The sequence below is a fragment of the Cyprinodon variegatus genome, unplaced genomic scaffold (genome assembly GCF_000732505.1).
Source record: "Cyprinodon variegatus isolate N-32 unplaced genomic scaffold, C_variegatus-1.0 Scaffold385, whole genome shotgun sequence".
Taxonomy (NCBI): domain Eukaryota; kingdom Metazoa; phylum Chordata; class Actinopteri; order Cyprinodontiformes; family Cyprinodontidae; genus Cyprinodon; species Cyprinodon variegatus.
Genome location: NW_015150838.1, coordinates 261,727 through 286,615, shown reverse-complemented (window position 1 = coordinate 286,615; position 24,889 = coordinate 261,727). Strand labels below are relative to the sequence as shown.

The following is a 24,889-nucleotide window of genomic DNA, read 5'->3' as shown; positions in this document are numbered from 1 at the left end:
ACACCTGGCATCACATAGCCACACCTGTGGAGCCTGGCTTGGTGTTTGTAGAACGGATAAACCAGGATGCACTGATTACACTGGGGAAACCTGGTTTATCTCTTATCCTGGAATCTCTGAACCCAGTTGTCATTCCATCTCATGGCGCAGTTTAGGTCAAAATACAACCAATCTATTTGAGTTCAGCCCATTCAGTCACACAGTCAGCTTCTAACTCAGTTACATGCATTTTTTTTATTTGTCTTTGGAAGTATAATTTTTAGGTACCTTTTTTATACAAGAACGTTAAAAATGCTTTACAGAATGAGCTTAGAATATGAACACTATTTTGGAAAATTAACACAAACAAAATAGCCAAGAGAGAAACTGAGCTGATAAAGAAGGGTTTTTTTTCAACCTTTATGAGGAAGCTGCAGTAATACAATGTTTTCTCTCCTGAATTAAACAACCTTCAGGTTAAATTAAAAAAGAAACAGATGCTGCCATTGTCTTTCTGTTTTTGGTGTAGGAAACAAGAGTAAATAGGTGCTACGTGGCTGGTTTTTGCAGAGCACCCAATTATGTTAATCCTGTAATTCCTCATCTCGTTTGAAAAAACACTACAGGTTTAATTCAGCCATTGAGGACATCTCTTCTTTAACAGGGATGTTGAAGGTGAGTCACTGTGTCCACACCTTGAGGCTTCCTCTCTCTGGTTCTTTTTCCTGAAAAGAGATCACTCAGGACAAACTCTTTAAATAACACTTAATAACTAATATGCATTAAATAACCATTAGGCATGACAACAGGTTCTGATAGAAATTGTAGTCTTACTCAGATCAGAGAAGTTGCCTAGGATTACAGAAGGCAGCTGCATACCCCTGCTCTCACTTCTTGGGAAGTGTCCCCGATAAGCAGTTAAAAAGGCATTTTATACATCTCCAGTCTGCCACCTCATCACATCATTACATCATACACGTTAGCAGATGAGGAGACATCCATGGTTCCAGCCTTATCAGAATATTACACTTTGTTCTTAGCTGAAGGACACCGCTCTCATTCCATTTCCCAAATTTGCCTTGTACAAAATGAAGATTATAACTGTATATCGGGACAGAGGAACTGTCTTATTTAGATAACCTATTGGGGACAAACATCACTTCTGACATGCAACAGGCAGCTAATATGAAGGTGTAATAAACTCATACATCATCAATGATAACTAGAAAATTTCTAAAGAAATTTTGAGGGGGGCCACCTACTGCCCGGTTTCTCAACCCGGCTAATGGTGGGGCCAACTTTCATGGCTGTAGGTCATTCACAACCCGAATGGGAAGGTAAACAAAAAGGTTTGTCACTCCTGCTCCTCTCATTGGATTACATGCAGAACCTCTGTTTCACTGAGCTTTCAGGTGCTGAAAAACCCCTCTGAACAAACGGGTGCTGAGCTAAAACCGTATAAGTTATTTAAATAATAGTTTCACTGTGAGTGTCACCCATCCCTTGACTTCAACTATGCCAACTTTGGCACCTGTGCGTCATTCAGAACAATATTTATGACGAGTTGAATACACATAGTCTAATTCGTTTTTCTCCCCTCTTCTGGTCAAAAACCAATGGAAAAAAGGCTGAGATTTTCATCAACTTTAGGTCGGTCTGGAGGGTTTTTAAGGAAAAGTATAAATCCTACGGTAATTCCAAAGAAATTGTGTGGGTGCAGAGGTTTCAGTCTACAAACTGACCAAAAATGGTGACTTTAGCTATAAATATGTGACAGCAACGGCGAGTTCAAAATTTTTTTTTGCTCTTAAAAATACAGCCGCCTCACCCTCTAGGATTTCAGTTGCTCAACTCTGGTTGCTCAACTCTGGATTTTGCTAAAACTTTGTGGCGCTTAAAGTCTGATTTTACAAAAACCATAGCAGCTATCAACAGACCGTCTTCAGTTTTAGAAAGACAAAGGATTTATCTACAAACTGAGCTTTAAACTGTTTTTCTACGTGAATGTATGGCGACACAGTGAAGTGCTGTTTTTAATGCTTTTTCTTTGCCGTCCCCATTCATTCAGCAGTGGCCTCCCTAATTATCCTAACACGAATAAATCTCGATCCATGAGATCTGATGTCTGATGCCACTTTGTCTGGTTTGAGAAGAGGGGAAGGAAATGATAAAACAGAAGTATGGATCAGAGTTATTTTCTGTGCAAAAAAAAAAATAAAGAGTAAAGAAAGTAATTGGCAGGAATGGCTCCAATAGTGGTTTCCCTTTTGTAAGAACCGGTTAAGAAACTCAGCAGCACATATTTTAGCCAGAATTATCTTCACAATTTCTATTGTTTGCTAAATACTTACAGGAAGTAGAAAGCCTACATTCATATAATCATTGTTGAGTTGACTTAAAAATAAACTTGTTAGCTGATGTTATGCATATAAATATATAGTTTTGTTTAACACAGTGCTGAACCAGAGGTGCCATAGTGTCATGTGGACATTTTTTTCTATTTTTTGCTGCACTAGTTTATTTTCTTTTTGTTAAACTGTTACAGAGACAGAGGGGTATTTCTCTTGACTCAGATTGCTTTTTAAGTCATTTTGACCGTTATCTCCGACAGTAAATGTTCCTCAAGAGCTCCCTCCTGCACAGAGGCTCGGTTCTGTTTCTTTTTCTCCCTGCTTTAAAAAAAGACTACTGAAAATGTTTTTATTTTATAAAAACGGCAAAGCAAACCAAAAACTCCTTACTGGACCTTTTACAAGCAATAACCAGCAAAGGTTTCTCCCTGGATGGAGAGAAATTCAGTTTCCTCTGCTGAAAGGTCACTGCTGTTAGATAACTCGATGCTGATGACAAATCACCAGCCCTGTTGATTCTTCTCACCGCAGCCCACAGTCTACTGTTTGCTATTTTTTATGAGACATAGAAATTGATCCAAAGCAAACTTTCTGCCAGATGATTTATTGATTGGATCAGTGTGTCAGTTTTTGTTTTGACAGGGGTCCGCAGAAAGGTGGTGGAGCTGGATTTAAAAGGAAAGGGGTCAGAATAATTCAGTGAGGATGATGAGATTATTTTTGTTTTGCTCCTGAAGGCAGCGTGGAGACAGAGGGACGGAAGATCTGCCGAGCAGATGTTCAGCAGCTCTTGGAGGGGGATGAAAAATAAAAGTCCATCTAGTCAGTTCATTATAATTTTATGAGTTTGTTGGAATTTCTATGGTTCTTAGAGTAAGCTGGCGTTTACCTCCAAATTACCAGGGGACTAAATGAGTGTAAAAATGCTTTTACTCCAGATTTATCTTCAGTAAAATGTCTCCAAACTGACTGGTTTGTTTATCTTTAAAGTGTTGCCTGCTATAACGGCCTATAAAGAGAAGCCTCAAAAATATCCATAAATACCAGATGCTCTCCTGAGGATTCATATGAGACTGAAATAATCTAAAGAGCAAATCCTGCTTTTTAAAGCACTTAAAACATGCCAAATCTTCCAGGGGTTTATTATATTCCAACATCTCTGATGCTCCTCAGAATCTGGGAAAAAAATAAGCCTGCATTTATGTAACAATTAAATGCACCCGCTACTGCTTCCAAAGAATATAAGAGCAAAATTAGTGGCTAGGTGCAGCTTATCAATTGGACTCAATTAACTGATTATCTTCAGTGAATGGGCTTTGTGAACGCAGGAGTTTGACTGTTTAATGGACTAGAGGTGTTTATTTATACTATGCCAAGGAATTAAAAAAAGAAAAAAATTATAGAATATTAGCAATCACTTGAAGAGCAAATTTTTTTACCAAAATAAGAAAAAAGACTTGAATAAAACATATTTTTTTATTCGCATTACTTGTTTTATAAATATTCTTTTTAAATGAAATATATAAAAGTATTTTTAACAAACTATAAAAAAGTTATTATTAACTGGCAAAATGGATACATATAAATAAAGATATAAAATTTCTCCACTGATCATCTGTTGAAAAGCTGTGATTCAAAAATATTATATTCTTTGTTATTTTATTTTTGAAGGAAATAAATATCCATTTTGAAATAAAATTTAAGTGGAAAACTGCAAAAAATAAAAAGAACTAATTTTTTTTTTTAGAACATCTTTGAAAACAATTAACTGTGTTTGTTTCTTTCTTACAAACTGACCAGGAAATTAAAATTTTTAAGATGTAAAAGTTTAAAAAAAGCGCTATATTAAAAAATAAACTAAATATTATGAAAATATACAAATATAATAGATTTTTAAAATTAAAGTGAAGCAATTAAATTGTTTAAAAAGCTCTTAGAATACATTCAGGAAACACTGGGGAAAAACATACAATATTTAAAGACAACATGTTGAAAGTAGCCTTTTGCTTAACTTATAAAAAGTTAGATAATAAAAAAAGATATCTTAAAATATGAAATGTAATTTAGGACAAAAGACAGACACTAAATATTTCACACGTTAAATTTTTGAGTGTGTTTTTTTTTTTTCAGTAGCATATGCAGTTTATTTGTATTTTTCTCCCATCTCTTCAAATTTCCAGGTCATTAAGTAAAATGATCTTCAGCCTGTTGTGTTTTAGTTTGAGACAAGAAAAGAAAAACAGAAAATAAAATAAAACATATGTCGTATCAATCTGCAATTTTTCCCCTCCAGTTTTTAACTCAACTAAACCTGAATCCACTTTCCATTACAGAAAGTTCTTTAGTACAATATCCCATCAGTATTATTAACAAAAAGGACTTAACAGCTGGACTAGAAAGCTTCCAGCACACATTTAGTCAACATGTTCTTCTAGCCTCATGTTTGTCACGAGAATTGATAACATCAAGTGAACTGCATGTAAAAATAAACCTTAAACTTGTTTGTTTCTTTTCCCTGATGTTCAATGACAAACCAGACACAGCAGATGTCTTATTGTTTCACTGGATAATTATGTCTCAGAGAAAAATAGAAACAAAAAAAGATGATCCCTCCTTGTGACTGACTGATTTATGATCCTGCTGCTGTAATAAAGAGACAAACTAAGAAAAACAGCAACAGCCATAAATTATTATCCACAGTTCTGGAATTGAAATCAATCTGTCATTTCTAAGTATGACAAATGAATCTAAAACAATGTTTGACAATCCCTATATATGATCTCTTCAAAAGTTTTCAAACCATTTAAAAGTTTTCAGATCGTCTCAGATTATAAAGGCAAACTATAATTTATAAAAACTGGTTCTAATGTTACCAACCCACATCTGCTGATGCTCTAGATGTGCAGGGGAAGGTAGATACCCCAATAGACCTGAGGTGTAATTTCAGCAAAAACTGGTTTTATATTAGTAAAGAAAATAGGGATTTGCTCTGGGGGGTGAATGTAAATGCACACTTTTATGATTTTATTTTTCAAAAATTGGAAGAAAAGCCATGATTTCTTTACTTCAACTCAGAAATATAGGCGACTTTATGATGGTTTTACACAAAGAATTGAAAACAGATATTTTCATACAATGTTCAAAAGATCACATTATTCTAACTGCTTTATTTTACAATATTCTTATATTTTTCTGTTTAAGAACAGTTAGAATCAGCAGAATCCTTACTTGCTAAATACCTGAGTGTAGTGGGAAATAATCTATCCCCTATTAATTCCCCTCTATATATATTTATGTAGGTATATATATATATATATATATATATATATATATATATATATATATATATATATATATATATATATATACATAGTCAGAGAAGAGCTGGAGAAAACCTGGAAGGTCAAGGCAGCAGTGGTACCCGTGGTAATTGGGGAACTCGGGGCAGTAACTGTCAAACTTGAGCAGTAGTTACAGCAGATCCCTGGAAATACATCAGACATCTCGGTCCAGAAAAGTGCAGTTCTAAGAACAGCAAAAATACTGTGCAGAACCCTCAAGCTCCCGGGCCTCTGGTAGAGGACCTGAGGTTGAAGGAAAAAAGGGGGAGACTGCCCACGGTGGGTGAGGAAGAATTTAATATACAGATTTATGAGAGCACAGTTTTATTTGTTTATCCTCAGAGCTGCTAGGCCACAACATGTCTAGGATAGAGGATAGTTATCATAGCATTAAAGTGAGATTATTTTAACAGTAATCTCCTAATTCTTCAAATTCAGAAGTTGACATCCATTTCCTCAGTATTCAGTAGACCTGGCTTTAACAGTGGGACTTGGGACAAACGTTTTCGCTCTCCTTGGACAAGCTTCTAACAGTAGTTTGCTGAAGTTTTGACCGCTTCCTCCTGAGAGAGACGTTACTCTTATCTTGTTTGTAGTCAAACAGTGATCCTGTTTTTTTCTGCTTCTTTTTGGACTGATGGTATACTCTTCAGTATCCCTTCCACTCATATTGGTTTCATCCAGCATATGATTGATCTTCTACCATTGCTCTGGGTTTGAGGCACACATTTCTGACTGAAACACGTCCATCTCTGTGACACAGAGCCTGACTCTTTCTTGAACAACTTGATTTCTGGAATTTTCTATTCTTTTTATGCTTGTTTCTAATTGTGTGAGATTAGCATGGCAGCATTATGGCGCATAAAGAAGCAGTCTGTTGGAGATGTTGCCTCAAAAATATATTCAGAGGAGCCTAAGAAAGACCTGGCACCATCTAATAGTTCAAAACCAGTGCGTTTACAGCCAAAACAAGAAGTAAAACGCTAAGTTTTACTTCTTGTTTTGGCTGTAAAATTCCACTAAAATCCACTGGAATTTTCAAATGTTGCGTTTCTGCTCTGATGCAATGATCACTTCTTTTATTGTTGTTCAATTGTGTCTCCTCAGCCTGACAGAACGTATGACCTGAAGATTGGTCAGCCTACCGTCTCCTACTTCCTCAAACAGGCGGCAGGAATAGCTAAAGGTGCCGGTAAGACAGGTGAGAAGTCCTGGAAGCTCTGGCTTCACTGAAGCAGGCATGTCTTCATGCTGGCAGTCTGTTATGATTGATGTTTTATTAATGAGAGGAGGGAGCACCGGAGCTCAGGCTGCATCCCCACATTTTTGCTTCAAGCTATCCTCATTGTTTCCTTGCTCCAGCATCGCATCCCGTGTCGCAAACCCCAGCTGCACACCCAGGGGTTTACTCTGTTCACTCTGTCTACTTTTCTGGCAAACTTTCTGCAATGCTCACAGCCTGAATAATGTTTTATGTATCCTTTTTTTCCCTATTGTGGATGTGAAGGCCAAGAGACAGCTGGGATTGTGTCGGTGAGAGCCGTGTACGAGATCGCACAGGTAAAAGCTCAGGACGAGTGCTTCAAGATGAGGGACTCCTCCCTGGAGACGGTCGTCAAGAGCATCGTCGGCTCAGCCCGCTCGCTGGGAATCAAAGTTGTTAACAAGTAAGCTCACATTCTGTAATCATTGTCTGGTCCAACATGTTTTACATATTGCCTTTACCGTGTTCTTGAGAAATCTGTAATAGGCCAAGGTTGTTCAGCTGCCTTGAACGCACAAACCTTTTTAGAAATGCAGAAGAATTTGTCTAGAGGCCCGTAGAAGAGAAACTCTGACTTAGAATTTAATGTGGAGAGAAAGGACAGCTGTCATATCGTTGTTGTTTTCTGCATGTCCTGCTATGCACTCAGATGTCCACTAGAGATCAGCAGAAGAACTACTGAACAATGAAATCTGAGGGTGCTCATCTTTATTTTTTACCCTGATAAAGTATAGTAAAATATTTACAATGTGCTTTAAAGCAGGTTATTATCGTAGGCTCTGATTTATGACTAAATAGGACTTAAATTTTATTTGTCCGACTTTCACAATCCGACTTGGAGGAAAAAAAACATTTATTTAGACGATCACCTGTGTTTAAGCAAGACCTTTCCTCTTCAGCATAACATCTAAATTTGTATAGGAAAAAAAATCTAATAAAGAAAATAAGATTGCCTTTTTAAACAGTAAACTCCTGTTCCTAAGGAAGTGTCAGTTAAACGAGTGGCATTTAAACCAGTAAAGCTTTTTGAATAAGCAGCAGAAGTAACTGAAAAGAAGAAGTAGCCAATGCTATCAAAACCCATCTGATGCTGTCTTGATTTTTGCTCTTCCTCTTTTTTCTTTTGGTAGTGGGGCTGTAGTTTTCTTTAGAGGGCCAGAGAGTAATGCATCACAGTGGTTCTCCATATCATAACAACGTAAATTCACTTTTCTACTGTGGCCAGAAAGAGAAACGTCAAACTTTGGACATCATCTTTATCTGTAAAATAAGAAGTTTGTTACTTTTCTAATGTATGTGGGAAAAAAATCCAATTTTGATACAATTTTACACCCAATCAAAGGTATAGTGAAGGATTTTTACGAATTTTAAAAAGACCCATCTACCCCACTTAAAAAAAAAAAAATGCACATGCACAACCCTGTATCCGCTCCCGAGAGGGAGCACCTATTAAACATATGCGAGAGCATGCACAGCCAATTTCTCCTCTCACACTTGCTGTTTGCTTCTCTCATATAAGCTTACTTTCCAAAACAAGATTTGCAATGTGGACAATCACGTAGGACTGCCTTACGTAAACATATCATCAGACTGTTTGACAATTAGGAGGACCACTTATTTTAATGATCCACCCAGAAAAAGAAGTTCCTTCACTCCACCTTTAAGGATTCACTGCATGTGTTGAATTCCTCTGAATAACCAGTAGTTATTGGCCCAAAAGGCCCAGATTGAAAGGATTTAGTAATTTGACTGTTATTTCTTACTTTTCCTGTATGTACTTGTTAAACCTTAGTAACGGCTGCCTGTTATGTGTTATGGCTAATGTTTTCCCGAGCAGTAAACAGGCAGAGTGGATCATTCTTTACAGAGAGCTTTGTCTGTGTGCATTTGGTTCGTCCTTGATCTAGAACACTGTTATGTTGATATGATTGAGTCAGTGGTGTCTCTTCATTTACAAGCAACATGTGTATGATGGGGCATTGTGACCCTGGAGACGTATAAAAGGTTGTTTAGCTGTTATTCTGGGCTGCACACTTCTGGACGAAGTGAGCCTGATGGTAACCATGAGCCATTTCTCTGCTCTCAGTAAGATCAATTCTGTTATGTGCAAAAGGTCGAAAAGTTCAAGGGGGGCGAATACTTTAGCAAGGCACTGCATCCATTATGAAGTGTTATTTAAAGTGTTTTTGTTCTGAGTGATTCTTCCCAGGAAAGAATCCAGGAGAGAAAACTTGAAGCTGTAAACATGCAGAACCTTCCTTTACATCACCAACTTGTTTGCTCTGACTTTAAACCATGTTTTGAAGACCTGATTTGAGTCTTTAGAGGAATGTAAAGGTCAGAATTTCCTAAAACCAGACTTTACAGACTGGAAACTTGATCATTTACCAACTACATAAAGGGTTTAATTGCTATAATACCAATAGATTTAAAATGTAAATTAAAAAACTTTTTTTTTTTCCAAAACTGATATTCGTATTATATCATGTTTTATTGTCTTTGAAATTCAGTTCTTTGACTTACTCAGAAAAAAATTATAAATTTTAAACCTAAATCCTCCAGGCATGGGAAAAATTCATAGTTTATTTTGGATGGACAGCACACTGCAGTAGAGGTCCCACCTGCTGTCTTAGATTATAAATAGCAAAAAAGCATTTTTTAATCTCCTCCTAAAAATATTTAAGTTGATGCAGATGTTCAGTTATTCAGATCTCTTTCAAAATGTTGAACTAAAATAAATCTTTTTGTTTATGAAGAAAATATCGCCTATCGTTGGGGCTTTGTCGGCTCTAACAAAAGACATAGGTGCTTTTCTGCAGGATGCAATCAGTGTATAATAACCTTCTCTGAACAACCCCATCCAAATGTTTAGTGTTTCATATAAACAGGTATTTATAATTCCTGACAAACACGCTGTTCAGTTTATTTTGCCATCAGCTACTGTGTGTTATTATTCAGAGACATTCACCCTTTTTCTGTTTTTGCTTCCCTTAATGAAGTACTTCTCCTGGAATCAGTTTCAGACCCTTCAAACTTAATGTCCCCTGTGGCTGCAGCGCATTATAATTTATTGCAAGTAACCTCCGAAGAAAAATTGGTATCTTTGCCTCGTTAATAAACGGTGGATTTATCTGAAGATGATCAGTTCAGCGCTGCTGCAGTAAGGACGTTATTGTTGGATTCTTAGGCGCTGATACCCAGACAGGTTAATGTTTCAAACAGGGCTCCATCTAGTCGTTTTATTAAGATGAAACCACAAGGTGAAAGCATTTTCTTTGCTGAAAGGAAGCCTTTTTAGAGTTTTTTTGCAGGTAAGTTGTAATCAATCTGACTTTTCTTTTTGTTTTTTGAGTTCTTTATGGCACTAGTGGCTCATTTTTTATGGTCAGTAGGCACAGGTCGGATTCGAACCCTGGTCGCCCATGTGCGCTACCCACTGCACCACCAAAGCACGCCCTGGCTTTTGTTGTCTAATAATTTTTTGTTTTCTGTCCAGTCTCTCAGCAGATGAGTACAAAGTCTTCTTGGAGCAGAGAGAGGAGAAGCTGAAGGCGGATGCTGCAGCAGCTGCAGCAGCCGCCGCCGAAGCCGCATCTGGCAAGAAGAAATGAAAACCTGCAACTCTCTTCTTTATTTCCACTTTATACGTGTACTGAATTCTTTAAAAAACTTGTTAATAAAAGTTTAATTTAAACAAAGAGTCACCTGTTTTTTTGTCTTCTTTTGATCCTCACCCACCAAGTCTGGTTTTGAGAATATTTATAACCCTAATTCATTGTTTCCCTGAACTGAGATGCTGGGATGTAATTGTTATTTCTCCAAAGAATGTTCATCTTTGATGATATTATCAATTTTTAACTCTTATGGAGGTGGTTTGGCCCAAAGACAGCTTGTGCAGAAAGATTCCTCCATATTTCACGCATCATTTCAATCATTCTGGGACTTAAAAGTTACAGCACATTAATTATTGGTTAAAACATCATGAATATTAGATGCAGAGATATTTTGAAGTGATTGAATGCTAGAGGAAACTCTGTTCTTTAAGCGAAACATTTTGTATACAAGGTTTTTTTTGCTGCAAGATTTAGTAATATTTACCATATCTGTGTAAATAATCAGGAACATTTACCTCCAAAACTGAGAAATGTAAAGAATTTTTCCATTTAAAGAAAAGCTTTACTTCAAAAATGTTTAAACTGCCTGGCTTAAGGTAATGAGCAACTTTGAAAGATTAAATATTTGAAGCAATTCTTTTGGTAAAAGCAACAAAAACAAAAGTAAAGATTCTTTAGACACCCCCTGATTGCAAAAAAAAAAACACACACAAATTCAATAAAATATTTGGTCTAATCTTTCCTTCCTGCTTCAAGTGGTAAATTTCCTCATCCTTTTTTTTTATTTAAAAAACATAAAAGATACTTTAAACAATTAGGCAGGAATGGTAAAATATAATTCCTAAAAGATGCTTAAACATAAATGATTTGGTAAACAGCAGTGTATACTTCCAGTCTGCAGTCTAAATTTATAACAGGCCTCTGTTGTAATTATGACAGCATTGAAATAGATTCACTTTTTAAATCTAATGTTTAGGATGAAGGAACCTGTATAACATTCAGAGGATGAATTACATTTTCTAAATGATGATCTTGCAATACTTTCTCATTTCTCCCATTAATATTTTGTAACTTAAATCATGCAACAAAATGGAAAATAAAAAAAATTTGGAATATTTGTGTTGTGGCACCAAACTAACATACAAAATGATACCTTTTATTTTATTATTTGATAAATATGTTTGATATAAAGTCAATTAGTTTAAGTCAGAGGAATGAAGATTTCTGTTGGGCAGTAATGCTTTTCTTTTTGTGCTTTGAAAATGCCTCTCAAAGAGTCGAGTAGTAAATGAGAATGAATTTATGAAGCTGCTTTTATAGGATGCATCATGTGAGAGTAGTGCACAAAGAAGAACTGATCTGCAGCAGGGCAAGTTTATTTATACACTGTGTGCAGAATTATTAGACAAGTTGTATTTTTGAGGATTATTTTTATAATTGGGCCACAATTGTGTTCTCAATCAACCCAAAAGACTCCTTAATATCAAAGTTTTACATTTTTGGAAGGTAATGTGTTTTGTTTTAGATTTGGCCATTTTATAAGGATGTCTGTGTGTGCAGGTAAATATTGTGGTGCAGAATTATTGGGCAACGTAATAAAAAACAAATATATACCCATCTCACTTATTTATTTTCACCAGGTAAACCAATATAACAAATTTAGAAATAAACATTTGCGACATTCCAAAACAAAACAAATCAGTGACCAATATAGCCACCTTTCATCACCATGAAGCTCCAAAGCCTTCCATCCATAGATTCTGTCAGTGTCTTGATCTGTTTGCCACCACAGCCTCCCAGACACTGTTCAGAGAGGTGGACTGTTTTCCCTCCCTGTAGATCTCACATTTCATGAAGAAACACAGGTTCTCCATGGGGTTCAGATCAGGTGAACAAGGGGGCCATGTCATTATTTTTTCTCCTTTTAGACTTTTTCAGGCCCGCCACGCTGTGCTGTATTTTGATTGCGTGTGACGGAGCATTGTCCTGCATGAATATCATGTTTTTCTTGAATGATGGCGACTTCTTCTTTTACCACTGTTTGAAGAAGGTGTCTTCCAGAAACTAGCAGTAGGTCTGGGAATTGATCTTGACTCTTTCATCAACCTGAAAAGGTCCCACAAGCTCATTTGTGATGATTCCAGCCCATACCAGCACCCCACCTCCACCTTGCTGGCATCTGAGTCGATAAGGAACCTGCTGCCCTTTACTGATCCAGCCTGGTGCCCATCCATCCATCTGGCCCATCAAGACTCACTCTCATTTCATCAGACCAAAACTCCTTGGAGAAATCAGTCTTCAGATATTCCTTGACCCAATCTTAACGTTTTGTCTGGTGTGTCTTGTTCAAAGGTGGCCTTTTTTCAGCTTTCCTTACCTTGGCCAGGTCCCTGAGTATTGAGCATCTTGTGCTTCTCGGCACTCCAGACATGTTGCAGCTCTGAAATATGGAACAACTGGTGGCTAATGGCTTCCTGGTAGCTTCACACTTGATCCTTCTCAATTCATGGGGAGTTATTTTATGTCTTCTTTTCTCAACACGCTTCTTGCGCCCCTGTTGGCTATTCACCATGAACCGCTTGATTGGGCAATGATCCTGCTTCAAAAGCTTGGCAATTTCTAAACTGCTGCACCTCTCTGAAAGACATCTGACATTTTTTTTACTTTTCAGAGTCTGTCAGATCTCTTTTCTGACCCATATTGCCAAAGGAAAGGAAGTTGCCTAATAATGAAGCACACCTTATATAGGTTGTTGATGTCATTAGGCCACAGCCCTTCTCATTACAGAGATGCACACCACCTGATTTACTTATTGGTAGTTGGCTTTCAAGCCTATACAGCTCGGAGTAGGACAACATGGATGAAAAGGATGAAGTGGTCGAAATACTCATTTGCCCAGTAATTCTGCACACAGTGTATGGAACATTTCAATAGTAGAATGATTCAGAGTGCAGTACATAAAAAATAAAATGCATGATAGGGAAAATCAGAAACACACTGCAGTGATATAAAGGTAATTAGATAAGGCATAAAATGAATAATGAAAGAGATTAAATGAATATAAAAAAATGAATAGTAAAATTATGTAATGTATTTTGGAGGTAAGTTAGTAAGATTTATAGACTGACATAAGTCTATTCTCTGAGAGAGGGGGAGCCAGCATAATGATTTCAGAACTGGGTAATGTGCTCCACTTTCTTAGCTTTAGTGAGGACGTGGGCAGTAGTCTTCTAGATTAACTGCAGCTACAGTAACTGATCTGCTTTATAGGCAGACATGTAAAAACAATATTGCAGTGGTCAATTCTGCTAAAGATATATAGATATATAGATGTATTTGCTTTTCAAGGTCCAGCTGAGACATTACTCCTTTGATGCTGGAGATGTTCTATAGGTGAGAGATGTTACTGCCTTTATTTGCCTCTGAGGGTTCAGTTCTGAGTCTCTACACCCATATTTCCAGCCTGATTGCAGGTTTCTTGCTGGTTTAACTCAAGCTGGGTGCTAACTTTGAATCACTCTTCCTTTGGTACAGAAGCTTTTACTTCAGTTTGTTTTGATTTAGTTTAAGGAAATGTTGGCACTTAAATTTTTCTATGCATTTACCCAGTGCTGGAATGCATAATTGGTCAGATGGCGGCATTATGATGTACAGCTGTGTGTACAGCATAGTTATATTACCTCTCTTTAATTTAGTTGTTTCTTACAATCTTAGCAAAGGGTAGCATGTAAATACTGAATCCAAGAGGGGACCCTTGAGGAAAGCACTGAGCTAGGTCACTGCTGCTTTTCAAAGTTTGTTAATGAGGTCAGAAGGCATGTGTTAAGAACATCATTAAGGCAGTATTTTTAAATTCAAACAGAATGATAACCTTCAGTATTCTATTCTAATCTCTGTGTTGATGTCTAAACTATCCAAAGGAACTCTGAACTTGATAAAACCATATTTGTGTTCGCTACCACTGTGTGTCAATCAGTAATGCCAGATCACCACAATCTGTTTGCTTCACAGGACTACTTAAAGTATTTAAGGTAATTTTTTAATGACATTTGTAGAATTATCTTCCATTATTGTCTGAAGAAGATGTAAATATCCAGCTGTAAGTCCATAATTATATAATCTGGTGTTACTCAGATTCTACACTCATGTGAGCCTAGCTCAAAGTGTAGAAAAAACAAACTTGTTATTATCCATCCATCCATCCATCCATCCATCCATCTATCCATCTTCTGCTTATCCAGGGTCGGGTCGTGGGGGTAGCAGATTCAGTAGGGAGGCCCAGACATCCCTCTCCCCAGCCACTTGGGCCAGCTCCTCCGCGGGAATCCCAAGGCGCTCCCAGGCCAGCCGAGAAACATAGTCCCTCCAGCGTGTCCTGGGTCCCCCCCTGGGTCTCGTCCCTCAAATATTCTAGATACTATTATAAATGAGAGTGTAAAAGCAAACAGAAAGAACCACCTTACAATCCTGAACATTTTAAATCGTCTCTGGCAGTAGCAGCAACAATTTAAAGTCGATTTATTTCTGCAGGATTTAAAAAATATTTTGCCTCGCTCTATTTTCTCCTCCTTTCTTTACAAAGTTGAGGGAGTTTTGTAAAGAACATTGAAATAGTTTCTAAGAGCTCTTGGTTTTCACTCAATTTGGAACCGACTTTCTGCTGTTTGCCATTACTTTGCCCATTTTGGGCCAAACGTCAATCAATACACATATGGCGTCACATTTAAGTCCAGAAAATTTTAACATGCCGAATTTGTTGTTGATTCCCTGATTGCAAGTTGTCAAATCCAACGGCTGTAAACAAGCCCAGAGTACTACCCCTCTACCAAGAAAGTCGACAGTGTGTCATGAGGTATGCAGGGTTTTCTAAGCTCTGAGCTGATCAATATAGCCAAACACATCAACTTTTATCTCACCTCACATTGCTGGAGATGACTAATTTATTCAAATTCAGCTTTTTCTAACCTTCTTCGAGCTTAATAAGTTTCTTTAGAGAGAAGTTTTCCCTTTTTTTAATATTCTAAGTTTTCTAGCCGTTCTGCCTTAAACCTTGACATTTAACATGATAATTTTATCCTTTTTAGAGTCTGTAACGAAGCTTTAAAGCATTTCACGGTTTCACTGCACCTTCTAACCTCAGTTAGAAGTTATTTAGTTATGAGTTTCTGAGAAGATTGGCATTTAAAGTGCCTTGCAAAAGTATTCGACCCCCGTTGACTTTTTGAACTATTGCCACATTTTAGGCTTCAAACATAAAGATATACAGTAGAATTGTGTTGTTGTTTTTTTTGTCAAGAATCAACAACAAAGTAGGACATAATCATGAAGTGGAAGGAAATTTACTGGATATTTTAAACCTTTTATACAAGTACAGACACGAAGTCAGGCATGCAAAATTAATCAGCGCCTCTATTCGGATGCTGCTTAATTTCCAGAAGTTCAGTGAGAATCTCTGAATGATCCAATATTGAGATACATTGTTGATGATGATAATAGAATCCCCCTGTGTGTAATCAAGTCTTCATATGAATGCATCTGCTCTATGATAGTCTCTGATGTCTGTTTAAAGCTCCAGAGAGTATCATGAAGAACAAGGAACACACCAGGCAGGTCCAAGATGATGTAGTGAAGTTTAAAGCGGATTTGGTAACAAAAAGATTTAAACATCCGAATCTACAAAGAGACGGCCGTACCTCTAAACTTTTGGCTCAAACAAGGAGAAGACTGATCAAAGATCCAGCTGAGAGGCCCATGATCACTCTGGATGAACTAGATCTACAGCTGAGGTGGGAGACTCTGTCCATAGGACAACAATTAGTCATATACTGAACAAATCCAGCCTTTATGGAAGAAAGACATTTCTCAAAGATATCCATAAAAAGTCTTGTTTAAAGTTTGCCACAATTCATCTGGGAGACAAAGCCAACACGTGGAAGAAGGTGTTCTGGTCAAATGAAACCAAAACGTTTTGGCAATAATGCAAAGAGTTATCTTTAGCATAAAAGCAACACAACGAAATGCTTCCCAAATAAACATATCCAGGTGTTAGAATGGCAAAGTCAAAGTCCAGACCTGATTGTAAATGAGAGTCTATGGAAAGAACTGAAAACTGCTGTTCACAAACACTCTCCATCCAACCACACTGAGCTCCGGCTGTTTTCTAAGGAAGAATCGGCAAAAATGTCAGTGTCTCGATGAGCAAAACTGATAGACATACCCCAAGTCACTCGCATCTGTAATCGCAGCACAAGGTGGCGCTACAGAGTATTAACTCAAGGGGGCTCAATCATTTTGAACATCAAATTTTCCTGTTTTTTATTTGTTAAAAAGTTTAATATATCAATACATTTCCTTCCACTTCATGATTGTGTCCCACTTGTTGATTCTTCACAAACAATAACTATTTTATATCTCCAAGTTTGAAGTCTGAAGTGGGGCAAAAGGTTGAAAGGTTCAAGGGAGCTAAAAAAACTTTTGCAAGGCAGTGTACAGTACTTTGTAAATATTTAGTTCTCGCAGTAAAATGATGGATTTTACATGAAAAAGTCTTCATTGAAGTTATACATTTCCCAACTCTTCCCATCATACTGATAATGCTCACATTTTTCAATTGTGTTTTATCTACCTGCAAATCCTATGTCAGTGGAATCTGTGGTGTGATTTTTTTTCTGTATGTTTAATTGCAGCCTTGGAAAATCTGCTAGTTTTTTTGTTTTTTTTTTTTTTTGTACACATAACCTCATATTTAGATATTACATAATAATTCACCCTAGTAAAGCCCAGAAAATTTTGTTTCCTGTCATCTATAACCCTAGATCCAATGAGGATTACTTTATTTTCCCTGTAATATAATTTAAGTCCTTCAGCTGCTTTTTTGGCCTACATTGGAGTTTACACTTATAGGGAATTTGAGGTTCTTTCTATCACCCCAAACCCATGTGAGCTTTGAACAGTATGTATTACATCCTTTGAACCTGTCCTGTTACTTTGGCCTCTTCTAAACCTTTTTGTTCCTTATTCTTACATAACACATTGTGCTTCACAGTGGATTCTTTAAGTTGCAGTGCTTGTGTTTTCCAGAAGATAGCAGCAGTAGGCTTTGTGAAATTTTCCCCCTCCAGTGATGTCACCTCCATCAGCGACACTGCGGCAGGTAGTGGTAGAACAAAATGTTCACTTGCAGAGAAAAGATGCAGCTTTTAGGTTTTATTCTTATGACATACTCTGCCTTTTGTTGTAATAATCACCTCCATTGCTAAACATTGAGAGCAAATGCAATTTGTAGAACAAATCTTGAGAAGAAGGCATCTCTTATGTTATTTTATTAGAATATTTCTTTGTGTTTTGTGTCTTTGGGGGATCAGTTTGTTCCCTCTCCATTTTTATATAGTTTTTTCCTATACTGTACCTCTAATTTTAGCCTCCTCTAACTCTTTCTTTGTCTCCCCCTCTCTCTGCCCTCCCCTATCTGGTCCTCCTCAATTGAAGCTGAGAATAGACGCAAGGCTTTTTTTCCCCCACTTAGAGCAGGAATGCCTATATATGGAGCTCCACGCCACGCTGAGAGAGTCACAGGTACATCAGCAAATATGGGCTACTGTGATTTGTAAAGGGGAGGGGGCGCCTTCCTACTATTACATGTGAGTGTGCCCTCCCTCCCTCCTAAATAAAAAAAAAGTCTCAATGCCAAGCGTGTGCGTCAGTCTGAGTCAGATAGTGTCTCATTCTGTCTCGTCATACGTGTGCGTCAGAGCTGTTGCTGAGCGAAACTCGCTCCGGGGGAAGAAACGCAGGAGAGTGAAGGGGAGGGAGGAAAAAGATGATGATGATGGTGATGCTGATGATGATGAGTCTGAGGGCGGAACAAAGAGCTTGACTCTGACGACACAAATGCATCAGCAGCATTAAGTGCACTTTAATATAAATGCATTTGTATGACAACCAAATACACTTATAAGCATCACAATAGAACACTGCTTCACAATGTCCATTCTGCAGTAAATAAGAGCAATAATAATAATAAATAATAAGATGTTCAGAATATAATCCATCTTATGCAGTAAAAATCTCTCTCTTCTGTATGTACAGATCAGTAACTGTTTCATACAAATGTACAAATGTGTACAACCTTTCAGAAAAGAACATATGCCTACATCCTGAGACATAATGCATATGATTTAACATCTTTTTTCCAGATATCACACATACAGTAGTATAATTTTTACACATGTATATTAACTTAGCCTTGAATAGCTAGAACGTAGGAATCAATCCTTTACTTAACCGTAGACAACTCTACGTGAGCATGTCGACACCATGGGAATTGTACCATTCTCAACCCGTGTCGTTAGTTAACTGAATAGAAATAGCACCCCTTCCCTATTTTCATTTTTTTAAAACAAAACCTTTGTATTCTAAACCCCTCTCAAAAAAGAAGAATTGCTCATTCAACATAGTCAATTTGTGCCTCAATGCACCGTGCTCCAGTGGAGCCACGATGCCATCGTCCACTCGTTCGAAGTGGACAAAGAGTTCAGAGTTCAGCAGGTCAGGCGGGGCCGTTTCAGGCACACAGGAGCCGCTATAAGCTGCCAGCATTGCAAATATTGATGCTGCAAGAATATCCAGCCGACTGTCTCACGGCCAAAAGCAGGGAAGAAGAAGAGGAGAAGGAGGGGGACCCGATGAGCCCACATTCAGAGTCTTAATGTACAGTACAGAGTAGAGGTGGGTTTGTAGCATGATCAGAGTCCAAGCTGCTTTTCTTCACATGCCAGGACCTCTTTACATGTTTTCTTTTTGTTTGCAAATCACATTGATACACAAGATTTTAGATGGACTGATAAAAATGAAATGTTAAAGGTTAAAAAGGCGCAAACTCAAAGCTCAAAGTATTTCAGTTTTTTTTTTTTTTTTGCTTCACACCATTTCTAAGTTTTCAAAAGGCTTTTAAACCAGAAGTCTTCTGGCTCTACTAACTAAATCAGAAGATTTGAGTACAAGAAATCTTCCTATTTTTCTCTACTGATTGTTTTCGCACTTAGGTCATAAACAATTGTAAACATTTGACTTCCTGTAACATTTGAGGTTTGGGTTTGCGTTGCTGCATGTCAGGCAAAAAAAGTGCTATGATTCATCCCACTACTGAAATAGCAAGAAATGCATCATTATTTTTGTTCACAACAGATATTTCACTACGAGTGAATACACATACGTATCTGGAGTTTGATCATCTCTGAAGCTCTTGTGAGGTCACCACATGGACTCAGAACACAGGCAGCACTGGGTCCATGTGGTTGTACCATCATGCAAATCTTGCACCAGTTTGTTTTTATTTTTTTGCAGTATTACACAGAAAAATGACTGAAAAGAAAATCTAACGCCAAACTTTGTTCTTGGCAGACATGTAGGAGATGAAGTCCTTAAGTCGTATATACATTATGTATATTTATACACTTAATTGTTTTTTACTTTTCAGTAAAAGGGTCTCCACAAAATATGACAATATGCCATACTTAATGAAGTAAGTCACAGACTTATTTTAGAACGGAGGAACACTTCCACTCCCATCTGGAAGACAATAAAAACAAGAGAAGAAGAGGGTCAAAAATTGAAGTCAGTGTTTGCATATCAGTTTTAAAAAGGTGAGATAAAAATGCTGCAAATGCTCACCTTCATGGAAGCACTGTGGCGATGGATGACATTGGAGTTGATACAACTCAGGTTGTTGCCCTAAGCCAGGGGCGATCGAGGCACCTGCCCCAAACATGGGTTCCAGGACGGCCAGTTCCTCCAGGAGGGACTGAGTGCAAGACACGGCAGGCATGGGCGAGGCAACGGGCATGGAGGTGGTGGGGCTCGGGGAGGCAGTGAGGATGAGGGGAGGAGAAGCTGGGATGGAGGAGCAAGAGGACACAGGAGATGACACCATCTCGATCTCCATTGCTTCCTCTGCCAGCCCCTCCCCGTCCACCTTTGCCCCAGCCTCAGCAGCCACGGTCGCCCCGCATCCGGCCATGGAGTTACATTGCGCCGATTGGACGCTACAGATGTGGCCCACTCCCTCAAACTGGGAGGGTTGGTGCCAACACACTGGGGTCTGAGGAGAGGTTAAACTCGAGGGATCTGACACAGGGGAGTTCAGAGGGGATGGGGCAGAGAGGTTTGGTGTCGGGGGTGGAGCAAAGTCATCTTGCAGAAGGGTTTCTAGGATGTTCTCTTCAAAAAGAGATTCATCATCTTCGAGAAAGATGGGAATGTCCAGACCTCTCCATGTTTTTATGGGATAAAACTCCCTTAGCATGTGGACTGGATCAGCAGGTTCAGTTGCTGGAGAAAGGAAGGGAGATGGAGGGGAGGAGGAGGGAGAAAGTGAGGGAGGCGAGAGTTTGGATAAGAGTGGATCCAGGTAGAAGCCCTCAGCCAAGGAGCTGATGTGTTGAGCTAAGAGGGAAATTTCGGCTCGCTCCTTTTCCCTCTCAAGAGAGAAGAAAGAGAGGCAGGGCTGCTTACCGGGGGATGCCTCAGGGGTGAGCAGGCCTTCAGGGGGACACTGGAGGGGGCCTAGTGGAACATCTACGTAAAGTGGGCCCCGTACCTCAGGCAGGGTCATCACTGTGCAGTCCCCATCTCCTGGACTGTCAGGCGTGGGGGGCAATTTCTCATATAGAGAGCCACTACAGGTCTCAACTGGGAAGAGGAGGTCAGTAGAGAGGGAGGGCAGTGCAAGGGCGAGCTTGGTGGAGAGGGTGGTGGGAGGTGCAGGACTAGGGGCTGTGGTCGGAGGAGCTGATGAGGGGGCTGAGGGGGCCAAGGAGGTGGTGGCAGTGGCAGATGTTGCTGAGGGGGGTGGAGTGGTGGTTCCAGTTGGGTCAAAGCTGAAGAGGGGTTCACTGAACTGGAAGGTGGTGCCCCCAACCTGAGGGGTGTAAGGGGGAGTACACACAAACTCTTTGGTCTGCTGAGCTTGTGAAGTTGGCACTGGGGGGAGAGGCAGGGGGAGAGCTGGCAGTGGGGGGTCAAGTTGGAAGGAGGGAGGCAGGAGAATGTTCTGGGTTAAAAAGTCCAGATCTGCTACTGTTTCAACAGTGACTGGGGTGGGCGAAGAGGCAGCTGAGGGGGTTTCGATGGGATGCTGCTGAAAGAAACTTTCCTCCTCCAGAGAGGAGATACTGGAGCGAGGGTCTCCCTCCAGCTGCATGGGCTCAGTAATAGAGCTCCCTGGTTCATCAGAGGAGCCAACGCTGCAGCCTGCAGTGCTGAAGTCAAAGGACTGGGCGGACAGGCCGCTGCTTCCTGGTGTGAACACCTGGTCCGGGCTGGAGAGGGTCTCTGGAGACTGAAGACTCAAACCCTCCTGCTGAGATGTACCAGCACCCAGAACCAGGGTCAGCTGAGTCTGCTCTGAGCTGAGCTGCTGACGCACCGACCAGGCTTCAGAATCACTGAAAGACAATGGAAAATAAAAAAAAGACATTTGTTAGTAAATGTATTGTTCATTCCCATCATTTTACACATTTATTGTGTTTTTAAAGAGCAATGATTACCTGATGATGTAGTTGTTGCTGCTAATGGGTATGTCTCCATGCTGCAGCTGGAGTACCATGTAGAGCCAAACCCAGGACTGGTCTTGAGTCTGAACACGAACCACCATTTCAGCTCTTCCCTCTCCACCTTCTCTCACTGTCAACAACAGTTGCAGAACACATTAGAACTGGTGTGTAATCACATTAATCATCCTAGTGTTCCTCATGTGTGAATATGCCAGTGGGTACAGTGTGGGCTTGGATAGTCAGCAAGTGCTTGATTTTTATGAGCAATGTACTTACATAGGCTGCGATGCTGAGTAGAGGCGTGTGACAGGTCCTGTGGGTGGAGGAGGCTGTACCAAGATCGAGAGCGTAAAGCTGTCACATCATGGCCCAGATACTCGTTGATGCTGCAGGGTAGAAAGGGTGGAGATGAGATTTCTCACATCTTTATCCAATCAACTAAATATTCTTACAATTAAAGCAACATTGGGAGGATAGAAGGACAGACTCACCTGTCCTGTGCCATCTGCAGCCTCATATCACGGCCATGCTGGGTGTGGAAGCAAGCCAGGAACAAGTTAGTCTCAGCCAGGGGAGGGGCCAAGGCTTGGTCCCTCTCAGCCCCGGACCCAGAGCGAGTGGGCTGGGGCTCTAGGGGGGTGCAGAAACACACCCACACTGGGTTGGAGGTCCAGTAGGAGCTGGCGGTGGGGGCGGTGGAAGGGGAGGCGAGGCAGCGAGCTCGGATCAGAACCAGTTTATTTCCGGCACTCTGCCTCCGCACAGACTTGGAGGTGTTGAAACGACAGCGGAAGAGGCGGTCTGTGAAAGATAAGTTTCAAAATAACATTTAGCTCCGGGGCGGATGGTTAACATTGTAACTTCAGTAGAAATAATTAATGGAGCACCACAGGGTTTAGTGGGCCAGTGCTCTTTGTGACATGTATATACAGAACGCAGCAGGAAAAGGGATCATTATATCACTTTGCAAGTATAACTGTCAATTCATCTTTCAGATTAACTATTAATGTGAGGAATATTTTTTTTTTCTCATTCCTGTTCAGTGTCTGCTGTAGGAAGAATAGGCATTAAGCCCAAGAAGAAAGCACTTTCTTACCCATCTCAAGTGATGTAGTGGCAGAAAGGTTGGTCCTCATGATGAAGTGATCTGCAGTATCAATTATATCATATACACTGTCACCTTGTGCAACAAGATCCACCTGAAACAAACAAACAAAAACACCTAGGGTTAGACCTTGGAAACATGCATACTGTTTTGAGAATGCAGCTGTGTGTGTACTCACCATGGAGTGTCCAAGGTGCTCAGAGACGCTATCAGAAAGGTAGAGCAGCTTCCCCTCTCCAGTAAGCAGCATCAGAAAGCCTGGCAGCGCTTGCATCAGCTCTGATAGCTCGTGAAAAGACAGAAGGGCTGCGCTCTCTTCAAGACTACCAGCAGATCCCACTTCTGGAAAAAAAATAGTGACAATACAGATGTTAATAAATGGAGGTTTGGATAAATCAGAGTCAGTTTCAGCACCACGAACAACGCCAGTTCTGCGTTCATTGTGCTGAAGCATTTCAGCACCACGGACAGCGTCGATAGCAAATCGGGAGAAAATACTGACAGTCTCAGCACCACGGACAGCGCTAAGGCTGCGCTCAGAACGCTACAGCGTTTCAGCACCACTAACAGCGACAATGATGATTTAAAACATTTATCAGCTCAGAAAACTATTTGCAATTACATTTATTTGGATTGTAGCCTTAAAATTGAACCGAAAATAATGTTTTTATCGCACCCAAGCTCAGACACTTGTTGATTTCTGCACCCTGCTGAGATCAATCAACAGGTTGCGCTTCGTTCCTACCTTGACAGAAGAAGACGGACTTCCTAGTGTACATGCAGGCCAGGGACATGATGTGCAGGTACGAGAGCCGCGCTTTATCTGTATCAGAGATGGGCAACAGGTCCTTCAGGTTTCGGATCTCGGCGTTGATCTGGTCCCGTCGCGCTTTGGACGCCCCTTTGGTTGAGCGGTACATCGTGCTCTGTTGCTGGGCGAACAGTCAGAGTCCCTCCAGGTGTAAACTTGTAAAGCGGAGTGCTGGAAAAAGGTCTGAAGTCTCCCTCCTGTCTCCTCGGATGTGTTCTGAGACAGGTTGTAGAAGTGAGGGAAGTAAAAGGTGTGTTATTGGACTTTCATCTCAGCTGTTTTCTTTGTCTAGAGAAAGGTTTTTATAAAACCTTCTCCCCTTATCCCTCCTTTCGGAGTGCAGGTGAATCGGCGGCAGCAGATCGCCGTCTGTTCTGGCTCAGAAGTCCGGAACCCGTAAATCTGGTTGAGGGACTCTGCTCGCGGGTGTCTTATATAGGCTGGGACTCCACCGAAGCAGGGGGGCTCCCGACGCGCCAACACCGACGTAAAACGAAGGGAGGAGGAGGGAGAACAAGGGGGATAGATATGCCTCATATGAATGCAAGCAGCGCTGAGAGTCTCCCCCTCCCTCTCATATGCCCTCTCCTCTCTGTGACTCTTCCTCGACGTCAGCTCTTCCTTTTACTCGGTCGTGACGTCGGCTTGAAATCGGGAGCTCCGGCGACGCAAAAAGCCCGATTTGGACAAAACCGAGTAGAAGGAGGAGCCATCGTAAAAACGTAAACGGAGTCACCGGCTCCGGTGATTTGTGAAAGGATGAGGAGGAGGAGGAAGAGTGGGGCTGGATGGGATGAGAGGACTGAGCTGAATATCAACAAGGTTTGTGTGTTTATATGTCTGGCACCTACCTGTTTGCCCCTAACCCGTCA

General features: G+C 40.0%; 2 protein-coding genes across 2 annotated transcripts in view; one reads left to right on the top strand and one right to left on the bottom strand.

Annotated features, from left to right (window-relative positions):
• Positions 1–10,609, top strand: part of mrpl11 (mitochondrial ribosomal protein L11) — a 101,883-nt gene extending 91,274 nt beyond the window's left edge. Inside the window, exons 4-6 of the mRNA XM_015387106.1 lie at positions 6,779–6,872; positions 7,179–7,338; positions 10,432–10,609. Of these exons, the coding sequence (XP_015242592.1) occupies positions 6,779–6,872; positions 7,179–7,338; positions 10,432–10,546 (369 nt within the window). The 3' untranslated portion in view covers positions 10,547–10,609. The remainder of the gene's footprint in view (positions 1–6,778; positions 6,873–7,178; positions 7,339–10,431) is intronic.
• A 7,903-nt stretch (positions 10,610–18,512) lies between these two features.
• Positions 18,513–24,354, bottom strand: npas4 (neuronal PAS domain protein 4). The gene is made up of 8 exons (XM_015387081.1): positions 23,952–24,354; positions 23,385–23,548; positions 23,198–23,300; positions 22,593–22,902; positions 22,378–22,487; positions 22,096–22,231; positions 20,222–21,993; positions 18,513–20,119 (listed from the first exon to the last, which is right to left on the bottom strand). The coding sequence occupies exons 1-8, from the start codon at positions 24,124–24,126 to the stop codon at positions 20,091–20,093; spliced, it is 2,799 nt and encodes a 932-aa protein (XP_015242567.1). The 5' UTR covers positions 24,127–24,354; the 3' UTR covers positions 18,513–20,090.
• Between the last annotated feature and the right edge of the window lie 535 nt (positions 24,355–24,889).